The sequence below is a fragment of the Arachis hypogaea genome, chromosome 5 (genome assembly GCF_003086295.3).
Source record: "Arachis hypogaea cultivar Tifrunner chromosome 5, arahy.Tifrunner.gnm2.J5K5, whole genome shotgun sequence".
Classification (NCBI taxonomy): domain Eukaryota; kingdom Viridiplantae; phylum Streptophyta; class Magnoliopsida; order Fabales; family Fabaceae; genus Arachis; species Arachis hypogaea.
In genome coordinates, this window is record NC_092040.1 from 35,841,985 (window position 1) to 35,861,718 (window position 19,734).

Genomic DNA, 19,734 nt, shown 5'->3' on the forward strand with positions numbered 1-19,734 from the left:
CACTCTTTTTGCTTTGGATCACGACTTTAACCACTCAGTCTCAAGCTTTTCACTTGGACCTGCATGCCACAAGCACATGGTTAGGGACAGCTTGATTTAGACACTTAGGCCTGGATTTTATTTCCTTGGGCCCTCCTATCCATTGATGCTCAAAGCATTGGATCTTTTTTACCCTTGCCTTTTGGTTTTAAGGGCTATTGGCTTTTTCTGCTTGCTTTTTTTAGAAAGCTTTTGTTATTCACTGCTTTTTCTTGCTTCAAGAATCAAATTTATGATTTTTTAGATTATCAGTAACATTTCTCTTTGTTCATCATTCCTTCAAGAGCCAACAATTTTAACATTCATAAACAACAAGATCAAAATTATGCACTGTTTAAGCATTCATTCAGAAAACAAAAAGTGTTGTCACCACATCAATATAATTAAACTAATTTCAAGGACAATTTCGAAATTCATGTACTTCTCATTCTTTTGAATTAGAAACATTTTTTATTTAAGAGAGGTGAAGGATTCATGGAATTATTCGTAGCCTTAAGACATAGTTACTACATACTAATGATCATGAAGTAGAGACACAAAACATAAACAAACATATAGCATAAAACCGAAAAAACAGAGAAATAAGAACAAGGAATGAGTCCACCTTAGTGATGATGGCGCTTTCTTCTTGAAGAACCAATGATGTCCTTGAGCTCTTCTATGTCTCTTCCTTGCCTTTGTTGCTCCTCCCTCATTGCTCTTTGATCTTCTCTAATTTCATGGAGAATGATGGAGTGCTTTTGATGTTCCACCCTTAATTGATCCATATTGTAACTCAAGTCTTCTAGAGAAGTGTTGAGTTGTTTCCAATAATTGTTGGGAGAAAAGTGCATCCCTTGAGGCATCTCCGGGATTTCTTGGTGATGAGCTTCCTCATGCGTCTCTTGGGATCCATAAGTGGGCTCTCTTGTTTGCTCCATCCTTTTCTTAGTGATGGGCTTATCCTCCTCAATGGGGATGTCTCCTTCTATGATGACTCTAGCTGAGTAACATAGATGGCAAATAAGATGAGAAAAAGCTAGCCTTGCCATGGTGGAGGACTTTCCGGCTATTTTGTAGAATTCAAGGGAGATGACTTCATGAACTTCTACTTCCTCTCCATTCATGATGCTATGAATCATGATGGCCCGATCCACAGTAACTTCGGATCGGTTGCTAGTGGGGATGATGGAGCGTTGGATGAACTCCAACCATTCTCTAGCCACAGGCTTGAGGTCCAGTCTTCTTAATTAAACCGGCTTATCTTTGGAGTCTCTTTTCTATTGAGCTCCTTCCACACATATGTCCATAAGGACTTGGTCCAACCTTTGATCAAAGTTGACCCTTCTAGTGTAGGGGCGTGCATCTCCTTGTATCATGGGCAAGTTGAACGCCAACCTCACATTTTCCGGACTAAAATCTAAGTATTTCCCCCGAACCATTGTAAGATAATTCTTTGGATTCGGGTCCACACTTTGATCATGGTTCCTAGCGATCCATGCATTGGCATAGAACTCTTGAACCATTAAGATTTCGACTTGTTGAATGGGGTTGGTCAGAACTTTCCAACCTCTTCTTTGGATCTCATGTCGGATCTCTAGATACTCATTTTTCTTGAGTTTGAAAGGGACCTCGCGGATCACCTTCTTCTTGGCCACAACTTCATAGAAGTGGTCTTGATGGGCTTTGGAGATGAATCTCTCCATCTCCCATGACTCGGAGGTGGAAGCTTTTGTCTTTCCTTTCCCTTTTCTAAAGGTTTCTCCGGCCTTAGGTGCCATCAATAGTTATGGAAAAACAAAAAAGCTATGCTTTTACCATACCAAACTTAGAATATTGCTCTCCCTCAAGCAAAAGAAGAAAGAATAGATGAAGAAGAAGAAGATATGGAGGAGAGGGAGAGAGGGTTGTGTTTCGGCCAAGGAGGAGAAGAGAGGGTTGTGTTTTGTGAAAATGAAGAAGAATGGAGGGGTTTATATAGTGGAGGGAGAGGGGTTAAGGTTCGGCCATATTGGGTGGGTTGGGTGGGAAAAGGGATTTTGAATTTTGAAGGTAGGTGGGGTTTATGGGGAAGAGTGGATGTATGTGAGTGGTGAAGAGGTGATGGGGAAGAGAGATTGAGGTGATTGGCGAAGGGTTTTGGGGAAGAGTGTTATTGGATTGTGTGAAGAGGAAAGAAGGTGAGTTAAGGTAGGTGGGGATCCTGTGGGGTCCACAGATCCTGAGATGATCCTGTGGGGTCCACAGATCCTGAGGTGTTAAGGATTATCATCCCTGCACCAATGAGGCGTGTAAAACGCCCTCTGCATGCGATCCTGGCGTTCAACGCCATATTGATGCTTGTTTCTAGCGTTGAACGCCAGCTTCATGCTTGTTTTGGGCATTCAACGCCCATTTGCAGCATGTTTCTGGCGTTGAACGCCAGTTCCATGCTTGTTTCTGGCGTTCAGCGCCAGCTCTCCTCAGGGTGTATTCCTGGCATTTAAACGCCAGGATGCTGCTTGTTTCTGGTGTTCAACGCCAGATCCATACTCTGTTCTGGCGTTGAACGCCAGCCAGATGCTCCTTACTGGCATTTAAATGCCAGTAAGCGCTTCCTTCAGGGTGTGCTTTTTCTTTTGCTGTTTTTGATTCTGTTTTTAATTTTAGTATTTATTTTGTGACTCCACATGATCATGAACCTAATAAAACATAAAGGAAAAATAAAAATAAAATTAGATAAATAAAAATTGGGTTGCCTCCCAATAAGCGCTCCTTTAATGTCACTAGCTTGATAGTGGGCTCTCATGGAGCCTCACAGGTGATTAGGTCAATGTTGTAGACTCCAAACACCAAACTTAAAGTTTGGTTGTGGCCTCCCAATAACAAACTTAGAGTTTGATTGTGGGGGCTCTATTTGACTCTGTACTGAAAGAAGCTTTTCATGCTTCCTCTCCATGGTTGCAGAGGAACACCCTTGGATCTTAAACACAAGGTAGTTGATGAGCAGATATTTTATACGCTTTTTGGGGGTAATTTCATGTAGATTTTAGCATGTTTTAGTTAGTTTTTAGTAGAATATTATTAGTTTTTAGGCAAAAATCATATTTCTAGACTTTACTATGAATTTGTGTGTTTTTCTGTGATTTTAGGTATTTTCTGGCTGAAATTGAGGGAGCTGAGCAAAAATCTGAGTTAGGTTGAAAAAAGACTGCTGATGCTGTTGGATCCTGACCTCCCTACACTCGGAATGGATTTTTTGGAGCTACAGGAGTCCAATTGACGCGCTCTCAACGGCGTTGGAAAGTAGACATCCAGGGCTTTCCAGCAATATATAATAGTTCATACTTTGCGCGAAGATAAACGACGTAACTTGGCGTTGAACGCCAAGTACATGCTGCTGTCTGGAGTTAAACGCCAGAAACACGTCATGATCCGGAGTTGAACGCCCAAAACACGTTATAACTTAGAGTTCAACTCTAAGAAAAGCCTCAGCACGTGGATAGCTTTAGTCTCAGCCCCAGCACACACCAAGTGGGCCCCAGAAGTGGATTTCTGCACCAATTATCTTAGTTTACTCATATTCTGTAAACCTAGGTTACTAGTTTACTATTTAAACAACTTTTAGAGACTTATCTTGTACCTCATGACATTTTTAGATCTGAAAATTGTACCTTTTGGCAGCATGAGTCTCTAAACTCCATTGTTGGGGGTGAGGAGCTCTGCAGCGTCTCAATGAATTAATGCAATTGTTTCTATTTCATTCAAACGTGTGTGTGTTCCTATCTAAGATGTTCATTCGCGCTTAATTGTGAAGGAGGTGATGATCTGTGACACTCATCACCTTCCTCAATCCATGAACGTGTGCCTGACAAACACCTCCATTCTACATCAGATTGGATGAGCATCTCTTAGCTTCCTTAATCAGAATCTTCGTGGTATAAGCTAGAACTGATGGCGGCCATTCTTGAGGATTCGGAAAGTCTAAACCTTGTCTATGGTATTCCGAGTAGGATTCAAGGATTGAATGGCTATGACGAGCTTCAAACTCGCGATTGCTGGGCGTGATGACAAACGCAAAAGGATCAATGGATCCTATTCCAACATGATCGAGAACCGACAGCTGATTAGCCGTGCTGTGACAGAGCATCTGGAACGTTTTCACTGAGAGGATGGGAAGTAGCCACTGACAATGGTGACACCCTACATACAGCTTGCCATGGATGGAACTTTACAAACAATGGAGTTGAATATTACATTGCAGGAATTCAGAGGACAAAGCATCTCCAAAACTCCAACAGATTCTCCATTAATAAAGTAACAATTTCTTATTCCAAATACTTTAACTTCTTACAATTAAATCCAATTAATCTTATTGACATCCTGACTAAGATTAATAAAATAAACATAGTCTGCTTCAAACTAATAATCTCCGTGGGATCGACCCTTACTCACGTAAGGTATTACTTGGACGACCCAGTACACTTGCTGGTTAGTTGTGTGGATTGCAAAAAGTGTTATTGCAATTTCGTGCACCAGTAGTCCCCATTCAATTGAAGGACTAATTCTCCTCTGTCAACATCAATCACAGCTCCTACTGTGGCTAGGAAAGTTCTTCCAAGGATGATGCATTCATCCTCCTCCTTCCTAGTGTCTAAGATTATGAAATCAGCAAGGATGTAAAGGCCTTCAACCTTCACTAACACGTCCTCTACTAATCCATAAGCTTGTCTTATTGACTTGTCTGCCATCTGTAGTGAGAATATGGCAGGCTGTACCTCAATGATCCCCAGCTTCTCCATTACAGAGAATGGCATAAGATTTATGCCTGACCCCAGGTCACACAGAGCGTTTTCAAAGGTCATGGTGCCTATGGTATAGGTATTAAGAATTTGCCAGGATCTTGTCTCTTTTGAGGTAAGGTTTGCTGAATCCGTGTATCTAGTTCATTAATGAGCAAGGAAGGTTCACCTTCCCAAGTCTCATTACCAAACAATTTGGCATTCAGCTTCATGATGGCTCCTAGATATTGAGCAACTTGCTCTCCAGTTACATTTTCATCCTCTTCAGAGGAAGAATAGTCTTCAGAGCTCATGAATGGCAGAAGGAGGTTTAATGGAATCTCTATGGTCTCTATACGAGCCTCAGATTCCTTTAGGTCCTCAATAGGAAACTCCTTCTTGCTTGAGAGACGTCCCATGAGGTCTTCCTCATTGGGATTCACGTCCTCTTCTTCCTCTCTAAGTTTGGCCATGTTGATTATGTCAATGGCCTTGCGCTCTCTTTTTGGATTCTCTTCAGTGTTGCTTGGGAGAGTACTAGGAGGAGTTTCAGTGACTCTCTTACTTAGCTGGTCCACTTGTGCCTCTAAATTTCTGATGGAGGACCTTATTTTACTCATGAAACTTAAAGTGGCCTTAGACAGATCAGAGACTAAGTTTGCTAAGTTAGAGGTGCTCTGCTTAGAATTCTCTGTCTGTTGTTGAAAAAATGATGGATAAGGCTTGCTATTGCTGAGCCTATTTCTTCCACCATTATTAAAGCCTTGTTGAGGCTTTTGTTGATCCTTCCATGAGAAATTTGGATGATTTCTCCATGATGAATTATATGTGTTTCCATAAGGTTCACCCATGTAATTTACCTCTACTATTGCAGGGTTCTCAGGATCATAAGCTTCTTCTTCAGAAGATGCCTCTTTAGTACTGTTGGATGCATTTTGCCATCCATTCAGACTTTGAGAAATCATGTTGACTTGCTGAGTCAACATTTTGTTCTGAGCTAATATGGCATTCAGAGCATCAATTTCAAGAACTCCCTTCCTTTGAGGCGTCCCATTATTCCTGGAATTTCTCTCAGAAGTGTACATGAACTGGTTATTTGCAACCATGTCAATAAGTTCTTGAGCTTCTGCAGGTGTTTTCTTTAGGTGAATGGATCCACCTGCAGAATGGTCCAGTGACATCTTAGAGAACTCAGATAGACCATAATAGAATATATCCAGAATGGTCCACTCTGAAAGCATGTCAGAAGGACACCTTTTGGTCATCTGCTTGTATCTTTCCCAAGCTTCTTAGAGGGATTCACCATCTTTTTGTTTGAAGGTCTGAACATCCACTCTAAACTTACTCAGCTTTTGAGGAGGAAAGAACTTAGCCAAGAAGGCCGCGACCAGCTTATCCCATAAGTCCAGACTATCTTTAGGTTGTGAATCCAACCATATTCTAGCTCTGTCTCTCACAGCAAAAGGGAAAAACATGAGCCTGTAAACTTCAGGATCTACTCCATTAGTCTTAACAATCTCACAGATCTGCAAGAACTCAGTTAAAAACTGGTAGGGATCTTCTGATGAAAGTCCATGAAACTTGCAATTCTGTTGCATTAGAGCAACCAGTTGAGGTTTCAGCTCAAAATTGTTTGCTCCAATGGTAGGGATTGAGATTCTTCTTCCATCAAACTTGGAAGTAGGTGTAGTGTAATCACCAAGCATCCTCCTTGCATTATTATTTTTGGCTGCCATCTCCTCTTCTTTTTCAAAAATTTCTGTAAGGTTGTCTCTGGATTGTTATAATTTAGCTTCTCTTAGTTTCCTCTTTAGAGTCTTTTCAAGTTCAGGATCTGCTTCAACAAGAATATTCTTGTCCTTGCTCCTGCTCATATGAAAAAGGAGGGAACCGAAAATAATAATAGGGATCCTCTTTACCACAGCAGAGAGATTCCTTTATGTTAGTAGAAGAAAAAGGGAATAGAAGAAGGAAAAGGTAAGAATCCAATCACAAGGGTGAAGATAAGTTCAGATTCTTGAGATGAAGAGAAGTGTTAGTAAATAAATAAATAAATAAATAGAAGAAGATGAAAGGGAGGAGTTTTCGAAAATTAATTTTGAAAAATAAGTTAGTGATTTTCGAAAATTAAAGGTAGAAATAAAATTAGAATTAAAATTTGAAACAATTAATAAAAAAAGAATTTTAAAAAGGGGTGAGGAATTTTCGAAAATTAGAGAAGGAAAAGTAGTTAGATGGTTTTAAAAAAGATAAGTAACAAACAAAAAGTCAATTAGTTAGTTGAAAAAGATTTGAAAATCAATTTTGAAAATATAAGAATATAAGAAGTTAGAAGGGATATTTTGAAATCAAATTTTTGAAAAAGATATGTTTTAAAAAGATATGATTAAAAAGATATGGTTGGAAAAGATTTAATTTTTAAAATTAAAATTAATTGCTTGACTAATAAGAAACTAAAAGATATGATTCTAGAATTTAAAGATTGAACTTTTCTTAACAAGAAAGTAACAAACTTCAAATTTTTGAATCAATCACATTAATTGTTAGTGAAGTTTTTGAAAATCATGAATTAAAGATAAGAAAAAGATTTTAAAATTTAAATTAAAAATTTTCGAAAAATAGTAAGAAAAATGAAAAAGATTTGATTTTTGAAAAAGTTTTGAAAAGATAAGATTTTTTTAAAATTGAAAATTTGACTTGATTTATAAGAAAAAACTTATTTTAAAAATTTTTGACTAAGTCAACTCAAATTTTCAAAATTTTGAGAGAAATAAGAAAAATATATTTTTTTGATTTTTGAATTTTTAATGATGAGAGAGAAAGAAAAAAATTAAAACGTCATTTTTATGTTTTTCTCTTTTCTTTTTGGATCAAAACAAAGAATGCATGCAAGAACACTATGAATGTCAAGATGAACACCAAGAACACTTTGAAGATCATGATGAACATCAAGAACATATTTTTGAAAATTTTTTGATGCAAAGAAAAACATGCAAGACACCAAACTTAGAAATCTTTAATGCTTAGACACTATGAATGCAAAAATGCACATGAAAAACAACAAAAGACACAAAACAAGAAAACATCAAGATCAAACAAGAAGACTTACCAAGAACAACTTGAAGATCATGAAGAACACCATGCATGAATTTTCGAAAAATGCATAAATTTTTAAAACATGCAATTGACACCAAATTTAAAAATTGACACTAGACTCAAACAAGAAACACAAAATATTTTTGATTTTTATGATTTTATTTTTTTATTTTATTTTATATTTTTCGAAAACATATTTTGGAAAAAGGAAGTAATGAATCCAAAGTCCTCAATCAGAATTCCAGGAATCATAAAATGTTAGTCTAAAGCTCTGGTCCAGGAATTAGACATGGCTTTACAGCCAACCAGGCTTTCAACATGTTACATGAAACTCTAGAATTCATTCTTAAAAACTCTGAAAATTTTCGAAAACAGGTGATAAATTTTTGAAAAAATTTTGAAATTTTTTTGAAAATAGAACAAAAAAAAGAAAAAAAGAAAATTACCTAATCTGAGCAACAAGATGAACCGTCAGTTGTCCAAACTCGAACAATCCCTGGCAACGGCGCCAAAAACTTGGTGCACAAAATTGTGATCTCTAATAATGGCATTCAACTTGGTATGCGCGTTTATAACTCAGCACTTTCTTCACAACTCCGCACAACTAACCAGCAAGTGCACTGGGTCGTCCAAGTAATAAACCTTACTTGAGTAAGGGTCGATCCCACGGAGATTGTTGGTATGAAGCAAGCTATGTTCATCTTGTAAATCTCAGTTAGGTGGATAATAAATGATTATGGAGTTTTCGAATAATAATAATAAATAAACAGAAAATAAAGATAGAAATACTTATGTAAATCATTGGTGGGAATTTCAGATAGGCGTATGAAGATGCTGTGCTCCTTCTGAATCTCTACTTTCCTACTGCCTTCATCCAATCCTTCTTACTCCTTTCCATGGCAAGCTGTATGTAGGGCATCACCGTTGTCAATGGCTACATCCCATCCTCTCAGTGAAAATGGTCCAAATGCTCTGTCACGGCACGGCTAATCATCTGTCGGTTCTCGATCATGTCGGAATAGAATCCATTGATTCTTTTGCGTTTGTCATCACGCCCAACAATGCGAGTTTGAAGCTCGTCACAGTCATTCAATCCCTAAATCCTACTCGGAATACCACAGACAAGGTTTAGACTTTCCGGATTCTCATGAATGCCGCCATCAATTCTAGCTTATACCACGAAGATTCTGATTAAGGAATCCAAGAGAAATGCGCTCGGTCTCAGGTAGAACGGAAGTGGTTGTCAGTCATGCGTTCATAGGTGAGAATGATGATGAGTGTCACGGATCATCACATTCATCATGGTTAAGTGCAACGAATATCTTAGAATAGGAATAAACTGAATTGAATAGAAAATAGTAGTAATTGCATTAAAACTCGAGGTACAGCAGAGCTCCACACCCTTAATCTATAGTGTGTAGAAACTCCACCGTTAAAAATACATAAGTGATGAAGATTCAGGCATGGCCGAATGGCCAGCCCCCAAATGTGATCAAAGGATCATAAGGTAATCCAAAAATAATCCAAAGATGTCTAATACAATAGTAAAATATCCTATTTATACTAGACTAGCTACTAGGGTCTACAGAAGTCAGTAATTTATGCAGAAATCCACTTCCGGGGCCCACTTGGTATGTGCTTGGGCTGAGCCTGAGCTTTACACGTGCATAGGCTTCTTTTGGGGTTGAACACCAAGTTGTAACGTATTTTTGGTGTTCAACTCTGGTTCATGACGTGTTTCTGGCATTTGACTCCAGAATGCAGCATGGAACTAGCGTTCAGCGCCAGTTTACGTCATCTAATCTCAAATAAAGTATGAACTATTATATATTGATGGAAAGCTCTGAATGTATACTTTCCAACGCCATTAAGAGCGCACCATTTGGAGTTTTGTAGCTCTAGAAAATCCATTTCGAGTGCAGGAAGGTCAGAATCCAACAGCATCAGCAGTCCTTTTGTTAGCCTTTTATCAGAGTTTTGCTCAGGTCCTTCAATTTCAGCCAGAAAATACCTGAAATCACAGAAAAATACACAAACCCATAGTAAAGTCCAGAAATGTGAATTTAGCATAAAAACTAATGAAAACATCCCTAAAAGTAGCTAGATCCTACTAAAAACTATCTAAAAACAATGCCAAAAAGCGTATAAATTATCCGCTCATCACGGTCCTCCATTTGGGCTTTCCTGGTGATTTGGTTGAGCTCTTTGAGAAGAGGTCGGATAGTCTGACCTGAAGAGGTCGGTCGCCTTGTCGCTAATCATTTCGGGTCGGTCAGCTCGACCCAGGGTATGAACAGTTAGGTTGGCTCCTGACCTCACTTAATCAATAAGGTCAATATTCAAACTGCTTCCTGAATTGCCGAGCATGCAACAATTTAGGGATGGACTCACCAATTTCCATGGGAATTACTGCCTCTTCGCCGTAAATAAACCTAAACAAAGTTTCTCTAGTGGAGGATTGAGGTGTAGTATGATAAGACCATAGGATTGACCATAATTTGTCGACATATGAACCCAAAAAGTCATCCAGCCTCTTCTTTAATCCTTTCAAAACTATTTTGTTCGCGGCTTTGGCCTACCCATTAGCTTGAGGGTGCGCTACCCATACAAAGCTTTGACAAATTCCTAATCCACTCAAGAAATCTCAAAACTTGGAATCAGTAAACTGAGATTCATTATCGGTTACTATAACCTCGAGAATTCCAAACCTCATTAACACCTCTCGCCATACAGATTTCCGACATTGAGCTGAAGCAATACTTGATAATGGCATAGTTTCAATCCATTTTATAAAATAATCTATCGCCACCATTAAAAACTTTACCTGCCCAGTGCTTTGGGAAAACAGTCCTAACAAATACATATCCCTCTTTGCAAAGGGTCTTGTCAGAACCACATAAATAAGTTCATGATGTGGGGCTTGATGTAAATTGCCATGAAGTTAGCACTTCTAACACATCTTTAGATACTCCATGCGCTACAATATTTTCAGACTGAGACAACATTTAAAAATTTTTGCCTAAAAGTCGATAAAGGGTTGCTTTTGATCTATAGCAACACTTTTTGTACTTAAAGCAATATTTTTAAACTCCTTGCCAATGCGGCCATTGTCTTAGATTACAGGCAATGCTTTTCTGATTCAAAAGTAACGCTTTTGTAAGCAACACCTGATTAGTGTTGCCTTTGGTTGAAAAAGAACAACGCTTTAGAGGTGTGCTTAAGACAACACTTTTGCCATGTTGTCTTTTCTCTCATGTTTCGGACACTATAAAATGAGTTGCCTATTTGCTATAAAATACAACCCTTTTATGTATTCTTATAAGTTTAAATTTGCAAGCCCTTGAAGTGTTGCCTAATATTCATAATATACAACTTATTAAAATATTGTTTAAAGCCAAATATGCAACTAGTAGAAGAGTTGCCCTTTTGGCAAAAATAACAGTTACTTTTGTAGTGAAAATACAAAAACTATAAAATTCACAATAGAATTTTTTCCGTGCATGAATAATCATTTAAATTATTAAATAAATTTGTGCACAATAGAAAAAATTCTGAAAGGAGACAAAATAACTAATAATAAAGTTCTAATTAAAATAGATATTAAAAGATCCAGTTAGCGTTTTAAATATATATTTGCCAATAATTTCAAACAAAATAGTAATTAATATTGATCAAAAAGACATCAATCTACTTGCATATTTTATATCCATACTTGACTTTTTCAATATGCTAAATCTACAAATAATAATACAAAGAAGCTTAACTCAGTAGTGCACTTAGTATGATTGTGTGAATTATCTCTTTCCTCATGAGTTTTTCGTTTCCTTAAATTATACCTTTTCTGGAAAAATCATTAGGCATTTACGACCTTAAATGTACGTTTCGATGTCATGATTTGACAGCTTTTTGAGATAATTATTTTTTATTTATTTTAATGACATATCTGTTACCTATTAATAGAGCTGGTAATGTACTATTCTCATTCAATCAAATTCTCAGCATATTATTCTTGTCCAGAACAAGATCTAAAATAGGACTTCCAAATGTGATAAAGTGGTGATCTCCTAATGTTAGAAATGCATAATAAACCACTTAAAACTTCAACTTTTTCTTCTTAAGTCGAGTTACTCCTATATGAAATTCTTCCACAAGTTCCATTGCAACTTAAATCGATGTATAAATTGCAAAGCGAAAAAAATGACGTACATATTTAAATAATTACAAACTATTTCGATTAGTAATATTATAACTGTTAGGGTTAAGTATAATTTTGGTTCCTAAGATTTAATCCGAAAATCGAATTCGTCCCTAACTTTTTTTTTTTGCAATTGTATTCGTCCTTAAGCTTTATTTTGGTTTTAAAATCGTCCTTTCAAGAGAAAAAAGTTTTTAAAGACAATTTCACCCCTTGGGTGTCGTTTCCTATATTTCATTCCCCAAAATCATTTTGTCTTCCTTAACGCGCAGAGCTAACACCAGGAGGTAAAATCGATAGATTCTGGTAGGCAAAGGTCGGCGGAGCGATGCCTCAGGACGGATTTGGCAGCGAGGAGAATTGCGGTGCCTGAGGAGGCGGCAGCCAAAAGGAAGGCGCGACGAGAGGCGCAAAAGGGGCTCCAGCGGAGACTTGAGGCGGCGCGAAGGATGACGCTGCTGCTGCAACGGCTTCGCAAGTTTCTCTTCTTTCTCTTTCTCTGTAATTGAAGGAAGTTCTGTCGTCACCGACATCGTTGCTCCATTTGACCTCTCCTCCTGCATCGCTACTGCATTTAACTCATGCATCGTCGCTTGTGTCTCTGCCACCTGCGCTACGACAGCGTCTCTGCTTATGTTCTTCTTTTAGCATCTCTGCCTACCATCTTTGTCGTAGTTGTTCCACCTCTTCCCACCATCTCCCTTGTCCTTGGTAAGACATTTTGACGCTCTTAATTTCTATATTGAATTTGCTTCTTGATTCATAGATTTCATTAGTAATTTATCCTAATTTTTGCCTTGTTATTCAGTGCTGCTTATTGTTTGATTGGAAAATTTTGTCCTAATTTCATGAATTTGTATTTGAAGTTGTGAATCAATTTGGAAAAGAATTAAATCTTTCAGGTTTCAACCATAGTCAGTATTCTCATATATTGTTTGAAATTTATAGTTTGAAATTTAAGATTGTAAGGCTTAGTTAGGTGAATTGTGTTTGGAATTCAGTTATTATTGTTTCCATGTTGGTTGAATAGATGAAGTATGTAAGCCAATGTGTGATCTACTACTCCACGTTGTTCACAATAACAAATTTCACTGAGGAGTGCTTAATGCTTTTATTGGTGATCAGCGAGTGAGGGTATAATTGTCTAAATAACAATTTTAAAACTAAAATAGACTTTAAGAACAAATTTAAATGCAAAAAATAGAAACGATATGGGCACGCTTTAAAAGTGTAGCCATATGTCTCGATATTGGCACACTTTTAAAGCGTAGCGATCTTTTAAAGTGTGGCAAAAAATAAAGCGTGGCGATAGGTCACCAAAAGCGTGACGATAGAGCGACCAGCACCCTTATGGACGTGACTCTTTCAAAAGTATCCCGATAGCTCCAAAAGCGTAGTGAAAAGCTATAACTACGCTTTTTTCATCTTTTTGCCACGCTTTAAAAGCCTAGCAAAAAATGTGTTTTCTTGTAGTGCTTAGGACTAACATCGTATTTAACCCTAAATTTTAATAATCAGCATCGTAAATTGAAATAATGGATACTCTTTTTTATCAATCAAAGTCTTGAGTTTTAGATACAGTTTAGCCAATTTTAATTAGAATTATATTTCTTTATCAAATCTCTAATGTTCAAATAAGATTACTTCTGTTCCAGGGGTTACTTGAAACCGGAGGATTATTGGGCTTGTCGTGGAGCCCAAACGTTTGAGGTCGGTGATCTCCGACTTGTTCCTGCGTCAGAAAGCTGCCGCCAAATTGTGTGTTTGAAAGGGTGGAGGGTGATACCTGCAAGACACTCCAATGACTAAGTCAGCAAGGGGTTAAGCAGGTTTAAGTATCTTGGAACCTTTTTATACCTGAGGAGATCAGTGTATTTATAGGTGATGAGACAATAACCACCGTTGAAGTAGTTTCATCTTTGATGGTAGATAACCGCCCTTTATATTAGAGTTGTTGAGATCTCTCTTTTAAAAGTGGGTGAAAGATTTGGGGGAGGCGATTACTCGTTTGGATAGGCATTGGTTGCTTGTCTACGTCGAACCCGACCTCTTAGAGGAGGTCGGACAGGCGGTGGATGCCAATCTTCTATATTGGATCCTTTAACTTAATTGGCATGGCTTGAACTTTTGGGCTGGGATATGAATAACTTCCGAGGTTAATTATATTATATTATATTATATATTTGACGATAAATTTAAAATTTTAAATATTTTAAATAAATATCACTTTAAGATAATTTCAAAATTAAGATATATTTATAATATGTAAAATATAATCTTAAATATTGTTACGATGGGTAACCGGAGATTAATGGGTTTGATTCGTTAGGTTGGCCCAATCGTCTGAGGAGGGAAGCTTTTAAATGGGTTCGCACCTTTGGGGCCTCCGTCCGACTTGTGAACATGCGTGAATAGGGGTGGTACCTGCAAAGACACTCCGATGCCTAAGTCAGCAAGGGTGTGAGCATGCAGGTCTAGAGAGTATTGGGACTTAGAGATACCTGAGGGGTGTCAGTGTATTTTTGGTGGTGAACCAATAACCACCGTTGGAGTAGTTCCACCTTTTAAGGTGGATAACTGTCCTTTTATTTTAGGGAAGTTGAGATATGGCTCCTGGCAGTGGGTTGAGAGATTTTAGGGGCAGTTATTTTAACATTATCTGCCAGCTAATCCTCGTTTCCGACTTCCTTAGAGCAAGTCGTGGCGAGAACCAACTTCTCAGGAGAAGGTCGGTGTAATGTGAGGCTCAACCTTGTGGGTTGGGCCTTTCATTTGGACCTGGACTCTAGCGTTGGGCCAGAGTATGAACAAATATATTAACATTTAAAAATTATTTTTAATAAATATATAATTTTCATAAATATATAATATATTTTCATAAATATATAATATAATTAAATAAAATATGATACTCATTTAAAAATTTCATTTTTTAAAAAACAATATGATATCCAAAATCATTATAACATTCCTTATAAACACTTTAGTAAAATCTTTTTCGTTTAAAAGTTTTATCGAATTATATTAAATTAACATTCAATTAAATTTTAAAATTAAATGTTAGCCCAAAAGTCGTCGCAACATTCCTTAAAAGTGGTTGTATATATTTCTAAATTAGAATAAAATATCATGTAAAAATGACAACATGAAAAATAATGGATTTAATTAATGAATCATGTTAAATATAAAAAATTAATTAAATTAGTTATTTACATATAATATAGATTAGAATATAAAATATATATTAAAAATCGTTTAAAATAATGTTTATTTATACATAAATACATAATTATTGATATGATTAATTTGTGAGTAAACGTTAAACAAATACTATTTATCTAAAAAAAGTTTTTAATTAATTAAAATTACAAAAATGTCCTGTACTTTTTAAAATGTGAAATATTTAAGTCTTTTGACCAATTTATTTTTATATATTTTAAATAAAAATATTTAAGTGTCTTATATTTTAAAAGGCCAGAACTTTTTGTATTTTCAATTAGTTAAAAACTTATATATCTTCTAATTAAAAATTAGGAATATATTTATCGTTTTTTTTTATTTTTCTTGTATGCATATATTTTTAATATAAGAGTGCTAAGAACAACAAATTTATAATTTATAGTTATCAATTAATTATTATTAAAATTTTCAATAATATAAAATTATATTTATAATAATATAAAATTATTTAATTTTCTTTTAATAATTAAATATTACCAAATTTTAATAAAAATGTGTCTCTAGACTTTCTCTTCTTACTAATTAATAGCCAGTTGCATAATAGCCTCCGTCGAAATTTCTCTATAAAATGATCCATTCTGCTACCATATGCCTACACCATTTCGCAGCTTGGAATTACATATATTTTAACTTTGTACTTTTATTCTTATCATTTTGCAATAATTGTTTCAGGCACCAAGGATGGCTTCAAATTCAAGCTCGAAGAAAAACAAAGGTCGCCAAAAGATCGAGATGAAGAAGATGATGAAGGAGAGCAACTTGCAAGTGACATTCTCAAAGCGTCGCGGTGGGCTTTTCAAGAAAGCGAGCGAGCTAAGCACCCTTTGCGGTGTTGAGTTGGCACTCATCGTGTTCTCGCCGGGGAACAAGGCCTATTCTTTTGGGCACCCCAGCGTGGAAGCCCTCATCAAAAGCTTCACGGAAGGTGGGGGACCGCCACACCTGGACGCCGCCACCGTCCACTTCACGACGGAGGCTCATGATGAGCTCAACACATTGCTGGCGAAGATCAACGAGGAGATCGAAGCGGAGAGGAAGCAGGTGCAGGAGATGAACCGCTGGCGGAAGGAGGCAGAGGCTAAGTGGTGGTGGGCTGCTCCTGTTGGTGAGATGAGTGTGCCCAAACTGAAGCAATATAAGGTGGCGCTGGAGGAGCTGAAGAAGACCGTTACTTGCCACTTCGAGAAGCTTCGTATTAATAAAGACCCTGTGGCTGTGGGGAATTATACTCTTAATAACATGATGCCGCTGCCTGTGCCTGTGCCGATGCCGGTGCCGTTGCCGCCAATATTTTTTTCGTCGCTGTTTCAAAACTCTCAAATGCATAATCATCATCAAGCATTTGAAGATGAGATCCCGTACCACCAATTTTATAGCTACACTGCCATGTTACAGCAGGGAGGAGGATCGTTCCTCTTTGGACCATACACTCGTAACAACTAACAGTAGCGAGTTTCTGAATTCTGATCATCCATGCATGTTCCGATCTTAGTATTTATGCATGCATTGTTTATTTTATTGTTAATTGTTGTTCAAGAGTTCTACTTTCCTCTTTGTTATTGGTCATAGTTTAATTTTTCTGTTAAGTTTCTGTATGTGCACTTATTTCTGTATGTGATGTCCCTTATCGTTTTCTTTTTAAAAATAAATAGCATCTTATTGCATTTTTATTATATTATACGGTTCTTATGAAAATAAGAATTATTCATAGAGCGTATTTAATTTGAAGGAAAAAATAATAGAAATCGACCAAATTACATATTCAAATCAAATAAATAGAAGACAATCACTAAATAATTAATTAATTAACAAGTATATTTTTGTATGGTGATGTCTCTTATAGTATTTAATATTTATCTGTAAGATTCAAAAATAAAAAATAGTCTACTTTATATTTTTTATTTTTAGATAAATTAAATAAAAAATTTTGAAGCACACAAAAATCCACCTTCTAATGTAGTCAAGTGTTTTTATATATTCACGTATTTTTTTATTTTATCTATCTATATTCAGTGGGCCAATGGATGTAAATTATTTTCTCGTGTAGATTTTCAATTTTAGTGAAAAATGGATGTACATTCTTTTTTCGTGAAAATTGAAAAATATAAAATATGTGTTTGGTTTAGTATTAATAACTTTATATCGTACATTTAGTTTGTTTTAAAATTTTATTTTTTGTTTGATTATTTTTTGTTATCTCAAAAGCAAATATAATTCTATAATTTAGTGTATGTTTATTATCAAAAATTAAAAATTGTAATTTTTGTGTTCACTTTTTCAGTTAGACTATTAATTACAAAAATTTATTTTTTATTAATCAATTTTGTTCTTTATTATTTGTATCATAAATTTATTGTTTTTTCTTTTTGTAATTTTTTTTCTAATATTCTCTGGTACATGTTATTACTTTTAGAATTTTTATTATTTCTTGTTTATATGAATTTTTTTTACTACTATTATTATTATTTTTATATGAAACTTTTTTTATTGTTTTATATTGTAATTTATTAATCCCATTAGAAAGACTAAATTAAATAAAAAATTAAAATAAAAATAATATTAGAATCATAAGAAGTGAAAATTATAACTAAAAGAATACTAAAAAGTATTGGAAGTATTAAAAAATACTAAAATTTAAAATTTTTTTTATTGATTTAATTATTCTATTGATCTTTGTAATTTTACCAAAATTATTATTAAGTTCTTATACTTTTTTTTTTCTTTTGAATTGAAGAGTGTAGGAATACAATTAAAAAGAAAAAATATAAGAATCTAATTGCAAATTTGATGAAATTATAAAAACTAACACAATAACTAAATATTTTTTTAAATCTAAAAATGACTTTAAATAATATAATCCAAATAATATTTAATTTATTATAATTTATTTTAATATAAAAATCGTCAAACATAAATTTTGTTAATACCAACTTATTTTTAATTAAAATTATCCAGCAATAATAAATGGCGCTGAATATATTAATTAATTAAGCGTTACCTATTGATTAAGTGTTACATCATTTGTTTGTGTAGATTTTTAATTGTATTAAGTGGGAGAATGGATATACTCATGTACACAATTTTCTCGTGTAAATCAGAAAATGGTAAGATATAAAATATGTGTTTGGCTTAAGGTTTGTTCGGGTAAGTTTCTAAAAAAAAGTTTTATGTTATCTTTGTTTAAAAGATTTTATAGAAAAAATAAAAATAATTTTATGTTTGGGTATTTCATGTAAAAAGATCTTTTTATTTATCAAATATGCTTGGGTATAACAATATAAAAGTATTTTTTGTTTATTAATTACATAAAAAATATTTTTTTAAAATAAAATCTTAAAAAAATATAAATGACAGCTTCTCACAAAAAAAATTTTAATTTATTTTTTAGTACTTTTACTTTTATTACTAGAAATTTATCAAATACACTAAACAACAATAAAAAAATCTTTTATTATTGAAATTTTTTTATCAAAATAATGACGCCCAAACAAACACTTAATATTAGTAACTTTAAATTATATATTTGGTTTGGTTTAAAGTTTTATTTTTTTGTTTGACTATTTTTTTTATTCTAAACACAAATGTGATTCTATAGTTTAACATATGTTTATTATAAAAAATTAAAAATTATAATTTTTATGTTTACATTTTCAATTAGATTATTAATTAAAGAAATTATTTTTATTTATCAATTTTGTTCTTTATTATTCGTATCATAAATTTTATTTTTTTTATTATAATATTTGTTTTCTGGTACTCTCACGTATGTTATTATTTTGAGAGTTCTTTTATATATATATATATATATATATATATATATATATATATATATATATATATATATATATATATATAAAAGGTTCTTTGATTGCTATTATTTCTTTTTTGTATGGAGTTTTTGTTGTCATTTTATATTGTAATTCTATTAATTTCATTAAAAAAATTAAATTAGATAAAAAATTAAAATAAAAATAATATTAGAATTATAAGTAGTAAAAATTATAGCTAATAAAATACTAAAGAATAACGAGAATACTAAGAAAAGTACCAAAATTTAAATAATTTTTTATTGATTTAATTATTTTGAATTGTAATTAAATCTTTATATATATATATATATATATATATATATATATATTTTAATTGAACATATAGGAATGCAATTAAAAAGAAAAAAATAAAAGAAACTAATTAAAAATTTGATAAATTATAAAGACTAACAAGATAATTAATTTTTTTATCTAAAAATAATTTTGAATAATATAATACAAACTAACATTTAGTTTATTACAATCTTTTTTGATATAAAAATTATCAACCACAAATTCTATTAACAATAACTCATTTTTAATTAAAAATAAATTTTATTCAAATTATAATATACTAACTTTAATTCAAACACACAAAAATATTAGAATTATCCAA

General features: G+C 34.1%; 1 protein-coding gene across 1 annotated transcript; it reads left to right on the forward strand.

The window, feature by feature from the left end:
* The first annotated feature begins 15,925 nt into the window (after positions 1-15,925).
* LOC112799654 (agamous-like MADS-box protein AGL62) lies at positions 15,926-16,926 on the forward strand. Its single transcript, XM_025841722.3, has one exon. It carries the CDS (start codon positions 15,991-15,993, stop codon positions 16,750-16,752), a length of 762 nt encoding a protein of 253 aa, XP_025697507.1. The 5' UTR covers positions 15,926-15,990; the 3' UTR covers positions 16,753-16,926.
* The last annotated feature ends 2,808 nt before the right edge of the window (positions 16,927-19,734 follow it).